This window comes from Mesoplodon densirostris, chromosome 8 (assembly GCF_025265405.1).
Source record: "Mesoplodon densirostris isolate mMesDen1 chromosome 8, mMesDen1 primary haplotype, whole genome shotgun sequence".
NCBI classification, from domain to species: domain Eukaryota; kingdom Metazoa; phylum Chordata; class Mammalia; order Artiodactyla; family Ziphiidae; genus Mesoplodon; species Mesoplodon densirostris.
The window spans coordinates 88,012,771-88,029,311 of NC_082668.1; the positions used below are offsets into that span (position 1 = coordinate 88,012,771).

The window sequence follows — 16,541 nt, forward strand, 5'->3', positions numbered from 1 at the left end:
ACTTAGTGTGGAAACTGTGTATTCCTGCCACGGTTCCCGCTGTGGAGACTACAGCTGCTATTCAAGAGGAGGGCTACGTTCCTCAAAATGAACGATTTTGCCAAGGACCTAAAAAAGGCTCAGTAAGAACGGTTTCCCTTTCTATTCATGTTCAACTGAGGAAATAAATAGTCATTATAAGGAAATTTTCACACACAGAAACACAAACCCAGCTGAGGCTTTGCTTAACGGGTATTTGTTTTGCACCTTCCTTTATGAAGACACAGATTTACTTTCAGTTAATTCAGCTCCTGAGCTCCAGTTTCTAGGGTAGGTGACCACCTGAGATGCCAGGCAAGGGTGTCAATCACCCTATGGTCCATCAAATGAAATTTCATGCGATTAGATACAAACTCTTTTCAGGACACTTACACTTAATGACATGAGACTTTCTCAGACATTAAAAGTGTTGACTTGGCAGCGAGCAAGATAACACACAGGAGACAGTGTTCTGGTTAGACAACGCAAACATGCAGAAGGGTGGGACTGAATTGCTTTTCTACCTACTGCATTATCTGCATCTCTATCATTACGCTATTCATCAGGTTACATATAATACTGAACATTAAGTGCTGATGTGTGAAAACAGACCCAGGAGTGGCCTGGATTCCCTTCCTTGATAAATCTATAGGGACTATGAGTGGTGCCTCCTCTTCTGACATGGCTAAAGGCCCCAAGTCAATTCCTTTCTTCAATGGATCATTTTCTTTTTTTTAATGAATTTATTAATTTATTTTATTTTTGGCTGCGTTGGGTCTTCGTTGCTGTGCGCGGGCTTTCTCTAGTTGCAGCGAGCAGGGGCTACTCTTCATTGCAGTGCACGGGTTTCTCATTGCGGTGGCCTCTCCCGTTGCGGAGCACGGGCTGTAGGCGCGTGGGTTCAGTAGTTGTGGCGCACGGGCTTACTTGCTCTGCGGCATGTGGGATCTTCCTGGACCAGGGCTCGAACCTGTGTCCCCTGCATTGGCAGGCGGATTCTCAACCACTGTGCCACCAGGGAAGTCCCAATGGATCATTTAATGTAATGATCACCAACCAATTCAGCAGATACTTTCATTAGCAAATTTAATGATGTGATAATCTTTCCAAAATTTACAAATATACAATATATTTATAGCATTACCTTCAGATAGCTTCAGTGCAAAGATATACATATAGTACATTGTGATAATTATTTGTAAAAATATGAGATGAATAAAAAAGACACACAAGGTATTGTTTCCACAAATATTTCCAACTACAGGAGTACAGGGGAAAAATATCTTTTTAATAAAGTACTGAATGTTAATTTTTTTCATCTGTTTGTAAAAAATATATGTGCAAAAGTGTTTCTAATTATTCCCTAAATAGCTGGCACAGCTATGCCTCAGAGTCTTCTCTAACGAGATTTGCGGTATCTTTAAATGTGTCTTCTGTTGCACTGTAGGTTGGACTTGGGCCTTTCTTCCAAGAAATCTTATCAGGGGGAGAAGGTGATGGAGGTGGGGTCACAGCAGCACCAACCTTTGGTTCACTCTCCATCTAAGACCACAAAGAAACAGGAATCAACCATTTATTACCCCGACGTGATGGGAAATGGTTTTGTGTGAAGAAGACAAATCTTGGCCAATTTGCTCAGAATCATCTGAGTGTATGCCTGATTTAGCAAGTTAATACTAAGAAAGAATGCCTGGGCTGAGAAAAATTGTTAAAAATTACCTCGGAATAGAATGGATTTTCAAAGTTGGCATTTTGTTTCGGTTTTCGTTTGAAGATATTCCACTTTGTTGCCTAAGTGAAAAGAGGAAACAGAAAACCTTCAGTAATGGAATTTTTTGGTGGGTTTCTTCCTTCTGCTTAGGTTTTAAGTTTTCTTACAGAGGGAGAGGGAGAAAGCAATTTGGGACCTGGGAACACGTGACCTGGCCCATGTGGTAAATTGTTCAGTTCTTCCTCGGCTGGGCCCTGAACAGTAACTGAAACTCTTTGGGCTCTTTTTATCTAATAATTTCAAAAAAAAATTCCTTGACCTGAAGTGTACAGTTTACAGAATCTGTGCCCTGAGTATCTAGAAGCTTTGACAGAGCCAGGCAAGAGATTTCTTCAGGGGCTGCCTGAAACCTTAAGGAACAAGCCAGATTGTCACTCTCATTTCCTAAAACGATGTCTTGATCCTTGGTCAACCCAAACATGCTGTGTCTCGCTCCATCATTTCCTCCTGTAATCAATAATAATAATGGCAACAAAAACAACTAACCTTTATTGAGTGCTTACTATGTGTCGGGGACTATTCCAAGAGCTTTACAAGTTTCTGATGTAATCTTCCCAAGGACTCTGTGAGGTAGATGCTCTTTTGCAGAGGAGGAAAGGCAGTCACAGCAAACTCATGTAACTAAATTGTAGATAGAGGAGTAGGCAGGGCCTCCAGGATACGGAGGTCTCAAAACTGAAGAACCCAAAGAGAAATCACCCCAGTCTATGATGAGTGGCCCCTGTCTGGCTGAAAAGCTGCCCATGGCAGCAGTGCTGGCCATGGCCCTGCTGCCGGATATAAGGAGACAAGACAACAGGGGATGAGGAAACAGCCTCCTCCCACAGAGCTAAGGTAGCCCACGTGTTTTATGGATTGTCTCTTGCTCTGTGAAAGTAGGGGGCCAACATGTGAAGGAGTGGGGAGCACGTGAATACAGGGGAAGTAGAAGCAGCCATTCACCCACATTTAAGTGAGCACCTACTTGGCACGAGGGCAAGATGGAGACACTCAAGTCAGAGCCCGGCCTCTGGAAAACTACACTTCAATAGGGAAGGCCAAAACTCATTGTTTCGGTATGGAATGGCTACATGGAGCTGAGTAACTATTAACAAGAGAAGTGCAGGTGATTTTCATTGTCATCTCCTTGGGAAATCCAATGCATGTCGACATGGCTTTTGAAAATGACAGGACTAAGTCACAGGACTTCATGTTCTTTGAGTCCTTTGAGCAGATTTATTGATGAAAGAGAAACCTGTGAGCCTCTCTGGCATATTAAGGTCAACCTAGGGCCATCCTAACCAAAGGCTTCTACTGCTTTAAGCCCCACCTGGCTGTTCTCTCAGTTCCCAGAAGGCAAAGGTCATAGAAAAGTCCCTGGATGTACCATGGAGGATAGACCTTAGAGGGTCTCAGCCTCCACTGATTAAAAAAAAGGAAGAAGAGCCAATGTACTGCAAAGATGGAGATGAGAAAGAAAAGGACTATAATTGGTAAACATTCGCTCTCACTTGAAAGACTCTCAGCGTTTTTGATGACTGATGTGCAGGTCAGAGGTTGAAGCATCTCCATCACACTCCCCTTCCTGCTCAGCTGGGAGAGAACTCTGCCTAGGGAAGATCACTAGACTTGAAATGGACTGAGAAAAAATGTTGAGAATATAAAATAGATCTGGCACTGCGGTGGAGTTGAGTCAGACTTGGGGAACCAAATATGTGACATTCAAGTATTCTGGTGTCTGTGGAAGATTAGTGTTCGAAATAAACTTTTCAGTGTAGCTTAAAGAAAAAAATTCAGTCCCTTGAAAATATGAAATATGCAAAATATGAAACTGGAAATTCCTTTCTAAGACAACATTCATGTGTGTGTGTGTGTGTGAGAAGGAATTAGTAAATGGAATATGAAAAGGTGGACAAAGTGACCTTTGTTATAAGCTCTCCTCATTAGCATCAATTTAGTTCAACTTTTATTTTGACGCAAACAAGCAGAACAGGAACCAATTTGTGAGGTGCTGAAAATCCAACATGACTTTGCAGATACCAATTTTGTTTATAGATTATGCAATTTGAGAATAGGGATTGTAAAAAGTGGTAAGATTTCTAACTACCCTTGGGCTTTTGTTTCTTTATATTACTTCACAGAAGTCATAGAACCTTCAAACTGAGACATTCCAGATCCTACTGTTCTCAACTGGGAGAGCATGTTTGGGGGCCAGGGGCGGGGGAGGGAGTGATTTCCGGGATCACAATGCATTGGGGAAAACACTACTGGCACTTAGTGGACAGGGGCCAGGAATATTAAAATGTTCTGCAATGTATAGGATAGTTTTGTACCAAAAAGAACTGCCCTTTCCAATAAGCCAATAGTGCCCCCAATGAGAAACATTAAGACTCTAGTGCTCAGAGGTAAAATAGCTGCCCAGAATCAAACAACTATATCTGAGATAGCTTCCTACGTGTCTGTTAAAACTAATGATATATTATCAAGTTTTGTATCAAGTTTATTTACTGAATTTCTCTCTGTAGACAACATAGTTTACAAATTTCAAAGGGCCTGCAGACAAGGTAGAGAAGCTCCATCTAGTGGTCTTTTTTTCTTTTAATCTTCTGTATTAAACACTGTGCCTGGCACATCGAGGGCAGTAATGTTCTCTGGATGGTTAGATGGAAGATGGACAGATGGATAGACGAAGAGAGTATAAATTAGTGCCATCTAGTGGTGAACATTGGTAACAAGAGTAGAGCTAAAAACAACATACCTTATTAAGGGAACAAAGACATACACTGTAGAAAAATTGTATTGCACGGGAAAGGAAAAGGTCCTCTACATGCATCACTTTATTCATACTAAGTTGTTATCTCAAATTAAACGCCTCTGATTTGAAGAGGCTGGGTCCAGAAGTCGGCTGCTCTTCTTTTCTGCTTTACCTCCCATGTCACAAGGAACATCACTACCAGCTAGCTCAGTGTTAGCATGTAGCTTTACTCAGTGGAAAGTTTTTCAGTTTACGATAAAATTATCTTTACTAACTGCCTACACATCTTGAGCTCTATGAGCCTATCAGGGTCTCTCTAGTTTGCCTAGGATTAATAAACCCAGCACTTCCAAAGTCCTTCCCAAATCCCATATCATTTCAGTAGTCAGTCACTGTTACCTGAGTTTCATCAGCACTTGGGGAAGTTGGCTTTGTGTCTGGAGCTAATTCAGCAGGGTTTATGGGACTTCCATAGTTTTCGTTGTACACATTTCCAGATTCAGTTACCTGTGTGCATATTGAAGGCCATTATTCAGTTTTGAAAGAATTTTTGCTATAAAGTTTCTTATCAGCTCTTTGGTTCTGTTTATCACCTTGCTCTCCCACAAACATGATCAGGCACCATTTTTATTATATGAGACCAACCCTGTGGTCCAGGAATAAACACCACCCTCGTCTCCCCAACATCAGGAGCACCAACTACTAAGCTGTCTATCTGATGCCTTAATCTTGGGAGGCAAATACACCCATCAATGGTCACACTCTCATGTAGTAATAGCAACTTCTACGGTGCTCTCCAGGGCCCCTTACTCCCACTGTTGACCATAGTTTTGGATAAAGGATACTCTGGTTGTATATTGGCAGCCAAATCCTAATAGAACAGTATGAATTATTTCCAGACGCATTGGTGAACTGAGAGTTTTACATCTGGATATTTAGAATAAAATTATTGATTTCAGAGGACTGCTTGAAAGAGGTTGAATTTTTAAAACAAGAGGCATAATGACATTAATACCCCTCTAGATATTTTCTGTAACATTCATGTGATTCCGAGGTTCCCTCTTAAAGCACAAATTACCAAAGATATATAATTAATAAATTACAGGGTAGAAATTCATGCCTTTTCCTATATTTTTACATTCACCACTTTATTTCTTCTCAAACTTGGAAATGTATTGGTAAACATGGCTTCATTTTATTTCAAGGGAAAATGCCAAAAATCTACTTTATCATGTGCTTAAAGTTTTGCTATCTGGATATTAAAGGATCAGGCAAAATGCTTTCAAGATTCAAATATTGCTGATCTTAAGAAAGCTATTCATAAAATAAACATTTCTGTCTTACATTAAAATGTACTATACCTTGTGAGTTCAAAAGAAATTTAGGTGTTAACAGTGAAACTGTATTTTGCCGAGGCTCTAGCTGCTTTTTTTTTTTTTTTGCGGTACGCAGGCCTCTCACTGTTGTGGCCTCTCCCGTTGCGGAGCACAGGCTCCGGATGCGCAGGCTCAGCGGCCATGGCTCACAGGCCCAGCCACTCTGCAGCATGTGGGATCTTCCTGGACCGGGGCACGAACCCGTGTCCCCTGCATCAGCAGGCGGACTCTCAACCACTGCGCCACCGGGGAAGCCCCCCTAGCTGCTTTGACAAAGGAAAGACAGGCTAACTAACAGTTGACAGGCACTGGCAGTGACACTGGGGCTATTGATCCAGACCTAATGAAGAGTTCTGTTCCTTCATCCATACGTCTATCTCATCTCCCTGTTCCTCTTAAAGATGAGTGAGTAATAGGGCCTCATCAAAGGAAATTTATGTATCTGCCTATCAACTTCGAAGACCTTTGTACTTTCCAGAAAAGTATGGCAAGGGCAAGCAGGGAGGTCACCTCAAATCACACCCTTGTGATACCAGTCAGAACCCAGAGAGTGTGCCCAGTACCCCAAACCTCTGCATAATGACCTGACGACCATCCACTCATTCAGTTCACAGATATTTACAGAGAGCCCGTATGTGTGTGTCGGGCACAGTGTTTGCCGAGCCTCTGAATATGCACTCAGACCTCTTGCTCTGACCACTCAGGATGAAAAGGCTCTTGGTCGGCACCCCCAGAATGGCTGCCAAAACCCAGGATTCTGATTGTTTTCAGGCCTTCGGTCCTTGGGTCGGTCCTGTTACTGCAGGGAGTGAAGCTGAGGAAGCGACCAGTGTGCTTTCTTCCATGGAGGGAAGGTTGGGAGGACCCTAAAATTACATTATTCCAAAGAACAAGATCCAGCAACAGCCAAACCTGACAGCAAGGACTGTGATTTCTCACCGGGGTTGTTGTTGGCTGAGCCACTTTGACAGCAGTGTCCCTGGAGGTGTATGTCGGGTTTTCAAATATTATGGGCGGCTTCCCCAGGTCCATGGCAAAATGTTCACTCTGATGGAGGGAAAGAAAAAAGAACACACAAAAAAAGATCATACCATGCTGATCTGATTCATACACAGAGGAGGATGTGCTCTTCACACCTGGAGGTACGCTAGGTGCTACGTCAAACTGACCCAAAAAGAACTTGCCCCCCACCTCCAACAAAAGCCAACGGAGACACAAGGCCTCCATGAGGCAAATCGTTATGTAAAGTAACGTAAATGCATTAACTCCTCAGGTCAGGAGAACAGAAACCCTCTTCCCTTATCTGAGTTCTCTATGGCTCCTTAAGGCAAATAACTCACTTGGTGATTGGCTTTGGACATAGAGAAAAGGGTGGGGGTCTGGAAGAGGAGCAAAGAGAAGAGGGAGAGGGGGAAAGAAGACAGGAGGGATAATATTGTACCTTTAGGCAGGAACAAAAAGGAAAGATTGGGGGGGAGGCAGAATACTGGGAATGATTTCCCAACACTGATGGTAGACTTCATAGTGGATCCCAGTCCATTCATAAAGTATTTGGTCCTCACAGGAGGGATTATTTACAGATGGGGACAGAGTGATCAAGCTCCATCCCTACTATTACATACTTAGCAGGTGGCAGAGTTGTGATGTGAACCAACCACTGACTCTAAAACGTTTCACTGTTTATCCCAACACTACACACTGGTGGGAAAATATATGAGACTAGGAAACATGTTATTTCCCTGCCTCTTCCTTTAAATGTACAAAAAGTCATCGAATAAAAACAGAATATCATGGTACCTCTCCCGTTTCCCAAAAAACATAGATTGTTTAAGACTCTAATTAAACTTAAAACTGTTCATGATTCCAGTTCAACCGTGTGGCTTAGATCAGGGGTTAATTTTAATTTCATTACTAATGTTTTTAGACACATTCCTACAACAAACCTAATGTTTCCTAACTTGGTATAGTGATGGAGCATACTGTATTTCATTTTTTTGTAGGTGAATTTTATTCTTTATAAAAAGTGTTTCTTTGATAAAACAGTAAAAATGAAAACCATCAAATAGTCACTTTGAAACCAAACTCACCATCGCCATTGATCTGTCAATAGCAGACTCGGGCCCCAAACCAGATATTCCAATATCCATGTTAACATCATCTCCTGATCTGAAGGTCACCCCATTTCCATTTTCAGAGGATTTGCTAAGACTGCTTAAGCTGAAAAGAAGTAATCAGTGTCTTATTATTTTTAAGAAACAATCTTTTGCAATAGGATTCTTTCTTTGTACCTTTTCCTAGCTCTTCCTTAAATGAAAGGCTCAATTCCCACTTTGAATTGACACATCATGTATGGGAATAAATTCCCTTAGTGACCTGGAAATGTTTGAGCACATTCCTGAATGCTTGAGATTGAGGAGAGGACCAGCTGGGCACTTGCAGAAAGAAAGCCTGGTCCCTCAAACAGCCGACGCTGTTCTCCAGTGTAACCTCAACATACAACCCTTTAGACTCTAAAATGTGATTTGTACTCAGGCTTCAGAGAAGCAATCAATTAAGACATTGTGATTTGAAGTGACTGCTTTAAGTTCAGTATTTTTTGTTTCTGCAGAATAGGTGAACAGCCTAGGATGCTTTTTTAACTTAAAAGAAAAACTAAGATATTTACGTGGTTACAGATCACACAGACTTCTAAAATCAATATTCCACCTAATGAAACTGACCTTGACAGCTTGGGCAGAGAAGGCAAAAGGGAGCCAGTTTTCCTATAGTGGAAAAATCCTAAAGTCGCTAAAGCTCCAATTATGATGATCAGGATGATTGTCAACAGCACGGCCGCTGCTGTCAAAGAGGGAAGAAGAAGCAAACATATGAACGTGAGGAGAAGGAAAAGAGCCGGTAGTCTTAGCAATAGGGACTGGGGGCTAGAACCATTCATTCTTCAAAAACTGAGTTAAACAGAATAGAGACAACACTCAGTTTAGTTACCATGATGCATTCCCATGTCCCTCGTATTCTTAAAACTTACTTGTTCCAGGAGGAATGCCTTTTGAAAGCCCTATTTCACAATATTCTCCCACATAGGCACTAGGACATCTGAAAGGAAAAGAAGAATCATTCACAAGCTGTTGATTTCTTGGGCTCTGATTGGAATCTGACTGTGGAAATTCACTTTTGAGGGAATACCTGTGGTATTCTACAGAATAGAATGCTGATTCTACAGAATCAGCCTCAACAAATAAACCTATTGGTGTCTTCTCTAATCTATGGAATTCCTCCTTGGAGGGTGGAACTAGAAACCTTCATTGTGTTCTTTCCTTTGACATGCTTTCGTTAAATATCATCTTTCTCCATATTAAGAGCTTTCTTTTGAATTCTCTGCTCTCCAAACCTTTAGCCCAGTCTCTGCCCCTCGTGAGTACCTGGCACTGTAACAGCTCTGCTGACAGCTGCTCTCCCACAATCCAATTATAATTAGTAATCTGAGGTGAGTAGGAAAATGGGATTGTCACTTCTCTAACTCATTGCTCCCCAAAGCGTGGCCCACAGTTCTGTGGCATCTCCCGGGAGCTTGTCAGAAATGCAGAATCCCTGTAAATGAGATGGGCATTTTTTCCAGAGCCCCAGGTGATTCTAACGCACATTATAGTTTGAGAAGCACTGCCTTAGTTCTCTGTGGACTCCCCCATTGGAGGGCAAGCTGGTTATGATGTGAAAATTAGCGAACTGGCAAGGTTCTTGTACTTGTTTTTCTGGCTACTTTGAGGTCTCAAATTCTCCCCAGAAGATGCAAGACCTACAGCATTCAGACTTACTTGCATTTGGGGAGGTCATTCTCGTCAAAATAGCAGTTTCCTCCGTTCATACACCTGCATGGAGGGGGCATGATGATAGGACTTTCGATCGCTGCAGAAAGGGAAAGCCACGCAGGTGTTAGTCAGCGGCGCTCAGCAGAGCCCCCTACCATGCAAACCTACTTCAGCCCAGGGCTGGAGTGGGGAGCCCATGTGGTGGGGCAGCTAATTAATCTCCCTTTTAAATGTCACCTTCCCCTTAAGTCAGATGAATTTCTTTATCAATAAGGTCTTGGGGAGTAACATACATTTGGTAGGGAAAAAAAGGCAGGTTATAGCATCCCCCCCCCCCGCCAAAACAGTGGTGAGATACTAGACTCCAGAATATATACTAATAGTTAAAAAGGACATTGTGGTAAAGGAAATCTCTTAGGACATTGACATTTTCTTTTGAAGTTTTCAGAATTCTTCTCTTTGAACCCAGTTAAAATCAAGAGTTCAACGTAGGCACACCCCGAAACTTCCACTAAAGGCTCCGAAGCATCAGCAATCCATTCATCAATAAACGGACACGTAAACAGATAAATAGCCGCTTAATGGACAGCTGGTTGGAGATCTCCTCATTTTTTAAGACCTTCAAAATTGCCCTTGCTAAAGATTGTAATCTTGCCAATATTTCCCCAGTAGCATTGGGATAAGAGCGGGGATAGGGGAAGGGGATGGGGCAGTTTTTACTTGCTGAGTTCATGCTCTAAACCTGCCAACTTTTCAGCCTGGTTGGGAAGTCAACAGGAGGTGCCTTGTTTAACCGCTTGCGCCCCCTGGTGGCAGAACATGGTTACGCCTCTTCATTTCCCCATCAGCTAAAGCAGGGGAAGGGCCCAAGGATGTGAGCCATAAAATGGGCCACTAGTGAACTGCAGGATGATTTTCTAACACCCTTATCAAGCATTGGATACTAGTTAGGGACACTAACTAGTTACTCCCTATGGCTTATTAACTCCTTAATTTAAAAGAGTCACTGAAGAAAGGTCTTGCCAAGAATAGATCATCTATAGCTTTGGGATGAGAATTAAACCACTGCTTACTTACTTACTTACTTCCAGCTTCCATCTCCCAAGAGCATAAGGTACATTTTAAAACGTGGCCCTTTTTCAGTTGTCCAAACTTTGAAACGAGCAAGTGGGAAAACCAGTGAACCTCCTCTAGGCCTCCCCTCCGTACTGGATAAACGCCCACGTCCCACCTCAGGAGCCTAGTTCTCCACCTTGAGGAGCTCCCGTTAAGACTGAATAGATTCTGGGGTGATTGGGATCCAGTATGGGGTGGAGAAAGGAGGAAGAGGCCTTATAGGAAACTCACTCTTCAAAATGTCTTTATAGACAACACAACAGTCGATTTAGGGGCACTGGATCTAAATCTCTGCAGATCTTGGCAAATAATTCTTAGCACTCATTGGAACACAAGATCTGTTTGGTCCCTTAAGCCCCACTCAGCTCTGTTCATATTTTCCACATCTCCCATCCCTCTTTCTAGCCATCCCCACTCTACTCTTCAAGAGACCAGTAAACAGGGATTCTTCATGCTCCTGAAAAAGGTGAAGCACGGGTAAGGGAACCTACTAACGAAGGCAAAGGAGCTCTCCCAGGCCCCCATGGCTGCCCAGGCAGTGTCCCTACCTGCATCACACTCAGTGACGCTTCCTTCTATAAATTTGGAGCCTTGGGGACAGGCACAGGTGTATCCTTCAGGTCTCAGAAGGCAAAGGTGGCTGCAGACCTTTTTACAGCGGTTGGGCACTGGAAAGCAGAAGAGAACAGTGGTTAGTTTCTGAGGAGGGAATGAATACCCCAACCAAGGACATGCCCATCCACTGAGTTGTGGCCAGGTGACATCAGAGCCCTGCATGACTTCAAAAACAATCAGCACTAAGCAAGTTGAGATATTTCTAAAAGGTCAGTAAGACCCCATTATTATATCAAGATTTGTCCTCACCCAAATTTGGCTAGATCATAAAGTGTGGTCCAGCCAAAGCATACACTGGATGTGATTTCCACCCCTGCTCTCCACAGAGAACTTTCTTCTGGGCTTCAGTTTCATTATTTGCAAGATTAGGGAATTTAGAGCTATGATTATCAGAATCACCTGGGAGCTATTCACAATGATTGATGCCCTGTCACAGAAATCCAGATTAAAATCGCTCTGGGATGGAACTCAAGTATTACCATTAAAAGCACCTCAGGTAATTCTAGAGTCTTCTGAACACTAGCTTAGCATATATTATGATTTATCCAAGGATTAGGTCGTCTCTGAATTCCTTCTCAGACTAACATTCTATAATCCTGATTCTCTGTCATGCAAAAACGTGACCATGGACGAGGCATGGCTGTAAAAAGCCTCACTCAAAACCTGTCCCATGACCATTTCTTCAGCTCTCTAGAGCACAGCTTTCAAATTTTAATGTCGTACAAATAACCTGGGGAATCGGATTCAAGAGGGCTGGGATGGGGCTTGAGAGTCTGCACTTCCAACCAGCCCCCGTATTGTACCAATGCTCCTGGTCCATGGCTCACACTTTGAATAGAGCAGGGATTCCCACAATGTTGTTCCTGACCCAGCAACATCAGCATCACCTGGGAACTTGTCAGAAATGCAAATTCTTAGGCCACCTCAGGCAAATTAAGTCAGAAACCCCTCAGGTGGGACCCAGCAAGGCGTGTTCAACAAGCTCTCTAGACGTTTCTGGCACGCCCTAAAACTGGAGAGCTATTGGTCCAGAGTAAATGCTAACCTGGCACAGCTGGGCTGAGTCTCTGGCCTACTCATCAATCAACACTTTGCAAAGGAGGCTCAGAGTATCAGCTGGCTGAGATGCTTTTCAGGGAAAGTCTCCAGATTTTCCTCTGCCTGACTCCTGGGCTGTCCTCTCTACAGGGGCCAGAGGAGGCTCCACAGGTATACTGGGCTCTCCCCTCCTGCCCTTGAAACTGGCAAACATAAGAGCTGCAGGAGGATTTAGGACACAAGAGCTATTATATCAGTGGGATCTGGAATGTTTTGGAGAAGGTCTGGAGAAGGGTAATCACTACCAGCAACACAAGGGGGCTAATCCCTAGAAAAGGCATTTGCCGCCAGTGTAATCTCCTGGGAGCCTCCGTTCTGCACTTCAGTTTGTCAAGACGGATTCAGGCTCTCAGAGTATCAGAGAACTCAGGGGGACCTCAGGCTCCACATCTGTTTCACAGGCAGGGATCAGAAGGGAGGTGACTTGTCAAAGGCCACACAGCCACAGAATGCAGTCTGGAATTGGGTACACTGATAGCTGCACCAGAACAGAAAGGTGCTGAGCTTTGGGATGAATGGCATTGAGTTTAAAAACCATTTCTGGGTTTAAAGCTTGTCCGCTGGTTGTGGGACTTGGGTGCACCAGTTACTAAATCTTTCCTATTGTCAGTTTCCTTACTTGTGAGATGAGAATTAAACCTCTTTATAAGTTTGGGAGAAGATTAATTGAAGAAGCAGATGTCTGGGTTAATCCTGAAGAGAGAATCTGACATACAGAACTTAATAAAAGTCTATTTCCTTTCCTCACTTCAAAAATGTCCTTTCCGGGCTTCCCTGGTGGCGCAGTGGTTGAGAGTCCGCCTGCCGATGCAGGGGACACGGGTTTGTGCCCCGGTCCGGGAAGATCCCACATGCCGCGGAGCGGCTGGGCCCGTGAGCCATGGCTGCTGAGCCTGCGCATCCAGAGCCTGTGCTCCGCAACGGGAGAGGCCACAACAGTGAGAGGCCCACGTACCGCAAAAAATTTTTTAAAATGTCCTTTCCCCACTATACATTGTTGATACTCTATAAAATAGACAACTGATGGGAACATACTGTATATCACAGGGAACTCTACCTAATACACTGTGGTAACCTAAATGGGAAGGAAGTCCAAAAGGGAGGGGATATCTGTATGACGATTGCTGATTCATTTTGTTGTGCAGTGTAGGCTAACAAAACATTGTAAAGCAACCATACTCCAATAAAAATTAATTTAAAAAAAGGAAGATATTTCCAAAAAAAAGATTTGATAGAATATTTTGATATATAACTACCTATATCTGAAATAAAAATCATTAAAGACATCAGTGAATAAAAATGTGCCCACTGGAAAAAAATAATGTCCTTTCCCTTTCACATTACTCCACACAATGATGATGAATCAGAACACAGGTAACCTGAGGAAGCAGGATCCAGAACTCAGAAAATGAGAAAGAAGGGAGGATGTAGAAATGCATCCTTTAAGCTTTAAGCTAAGGCTCGCATAGCTCAGGATGACTTGACTAGCCTGGCCTTGCAGTTGCTAGAGTGGGTAAGACTTCTGATGTCCACAAAGCCTCTTATGTGACTTGGCAACCCAACTCACATTTAGCAGGGGGTCTGACACCTACTGGATTCTGTGGCCTAAGAGTACAAACCCACAACTCCAAGCAGCAAAAAGGACAGAAGTATTCTTACTCCATATCTGCTGGTGGTGTGCACCATTTCATTCGACCTCCAATTTTATCTTCTTTGGTCAAAACGGTTAAAATACACACAGACACAGACCCACAGACACACACACACGTTTCAGGCACAGGGAGATCAGCCCATTATTATCCACCACCATTTTCCAAAAGAAATATAGCCATTAATTTGAAATAAGGTTGGTGACTACCTGACTGATTATATCTCCATTGATGGAAGATTCGAACTTGAGTGAGCCAAGGGTTCACTACCAGCAATTTCTCTTTCTCGTCTCGCCCAAATTTATCTTGGATCCATACTTCTCCCTTATCCTTAGATGTCCAGTATAACTGGCTCTCGAAGATGTCCAGACTATAAGGGGTCATTGCTGTTCACCCACAGGGGAAAAGCAAAACAAAACAAGGTTACTGAAAAGAAGATACCTGAGCCCCACTTTTATGTCAGAAGTCAAACTGCTTGGATCAATCTCTTAGGCAACACATTAAAATTCCAGCAACATTCAGGCAGACTCTCTGTACACATGACCATGAAAGTGTGCTGCACCAGGAGATCAAGATGACAGAAATTAAAATAGATCAATGCCTACTGAATGACACCAATTATAGGGGACTCACTCACTTTCAAGTTGCTGATTTTATTTTTAGAAAACAATCTGTATGGCAGAGATCTTTTTTTTCTGTGAACATAAGACACCAGTTAGCAGAAAAACCTGTTACGTGCTGGATTGTTGCAGTTCTGTAGAGTCTAGATAAGAAAACAAAATGCTTCTCTCCTAGATGTTTCCAGTTGTGCATAAAAAGCAATCTAGCACATTAAAAACTAATGTACCTAGAAGTGGTTAGACACGGATTACCACTGGAACACAGGATGGTCATCTCTATCAGAGCAACCTAACAAGAAACGGTTATTTCAACATCTGCTGCTGACAGCAGGTTTTTTTAATTATACAAAAAGGACAAAAAGGGCTTAATAATTGCTAATAGATTCATTTGCATTTAAATCAGCAGCTGGGAGCTGGGCAGAGTGGTATCTAAGAAACTGTAAAAAGCCTCTCCTAAGATTAGGGTTCCTTCTTACGAAAATGGGCAAAGAGACTGGAAACACATTAATTATTTAATATATGAAATTCTAAGTGAAATTTCTAACCTGCAATTGCAACAATTCTCCTATCGGTCCCATCATATTTGATGGTTTCAATAATGTCCTCCTTGAGGTCACTCCAGTAGATCCGGTCACCATTCACATAATCTATACAAAGGCCGGTTGGCCAACCGAGGTCCTCCTGAACCAGGACTTTCCGACGCTGCCCATCCATCCAAGCAGACTCGATTTTAGGTTCTTTGCCCCAGTCAGTCCAGTACATAAACCTGTAACAGAAGGTTTCCTCATGGCAGCATTTCATCTAGTGGAGAAATCAACTGGTTTTCAAAGAGGCTTGGGTCCTAAATGATGCTATTTTTATACTTTACACAAGACAGGGAGAGAAAGGGGGGAGCCTGTGCATCTGTGATCTATCCTTCCTGAGAACTGCACTTTCCCAATAGAAACTGGCCAGCCCTGTCCAAAGATATATATCCAGACCTTTTAAAATATATAATCACGAAAGCTGTTCATTCTTCAAAAGATATTTCTTGAATGCCCGCTGTGTGAGAAGCCACTATCCTGTGTTTGGAACATATCAGAGAACAAAACAGATTCCTTCCCTCATGGAGCTTACATTCTAACTCTTTGAAAAGGTATTACTTTGCATGCAATTAATACTTAATTGTAGAAGAACTGAGCAGACCAGGGACTGTACACTTTAAACATCTAGAAAGGATCAGGCAGGCAAGATAAATGGGTGGAACAGGGCAGTTATGAATGTAGAGTGATGGGCAAACACCGCATCAAGCAAAGCCCTGTCTAAGAGTTCCAGGCAATACCGCGTCAAGGAAGGCATACCTACCTAACTTTACCAGTTCTTCTGATTTTTCAAACCAAAAATACAAATATTTGTTTTTAATTTAAATGTTATCTACTAAGTTTACAAAAAAAAAAAAAAAAACTTAAAGCTCTGTGAAGTTCAAGTCCAATAAGTGTATGGGCCATATTTAGCCCATCAGCCACCACTTTGCAATGTCTAGTCTAAACCAATCATCAGATGTTGCTCAATCCTTAAATTCTGTTGAGAAATGTGTGGGTTTTAGACAAACTGGGCTGTGGAAAAAGTGTGGCCAGAGGCCTTCCCCTGACACAGTGTCCATCTTCTGAAGCCTGTTTTGTCCTAAGTGATCTTTAGGGCATATTATAATTCTTGAAAATAGTCATAGGTGCCACTCAAAAAAGTCCAAGGACAATTT

The 16,541-nt window shown here is 42.7% G+C and overlaps 1 protein-coding gene across 1 annotated transcript in view; it reads right to left on the reverse strand.

The window, feature by feature from the left end:
• Positions 1–1,398: 1,398 nt before the first annotated feature.
• LRP2 (LDL receptor related protein 2) overlaps positions 1,399–16,541 on the reverse strand; it is a 185,814-nt gene continuing 170,671 nt past the window's right edge. The window contains exons 71-81 of the mRNA XM_060105959.1: positions 15,349–15,569; positions 14,393–14,569; positions 11,370–11,489; positions 9,712–9,802; positions 8,925–8,992; positions 8,620–8,737; positions 7,987–8,116; positions 6,812–6,946; positions 4,923–5,030; positions 1,738–1,809; positions 1,399–1,560 (exon numbers count right to left, since the gene is read on the reverse strand). Of these exons, the coding sequence (XP_059961942.1) occupies positions 1,399–1,560; positions 1,738–1,809; positions 4,923–5,030; positions 6,812–6,946; positions 7,987–8,116; positions 8,620–8,737; positions 8,925–8,992; positions 9,712–9,802; positions 11,370–11,489; positions 14,393–14,569; positions 15,349–15,569 (1,402 nt within the window). The remainder of the gene's footprint in view (positions 1,561–1,737; positions 1,810–4,922; positions 5,031–6,811; positions 6,947–7,986; positions 8,117–8,619; positions 8,738–8,924; positions 8,993–9,711; positions 9,803–11,369; positions 11,490–14,392; positions 14,570–15,348; positions 15,570–16,541) is intronic.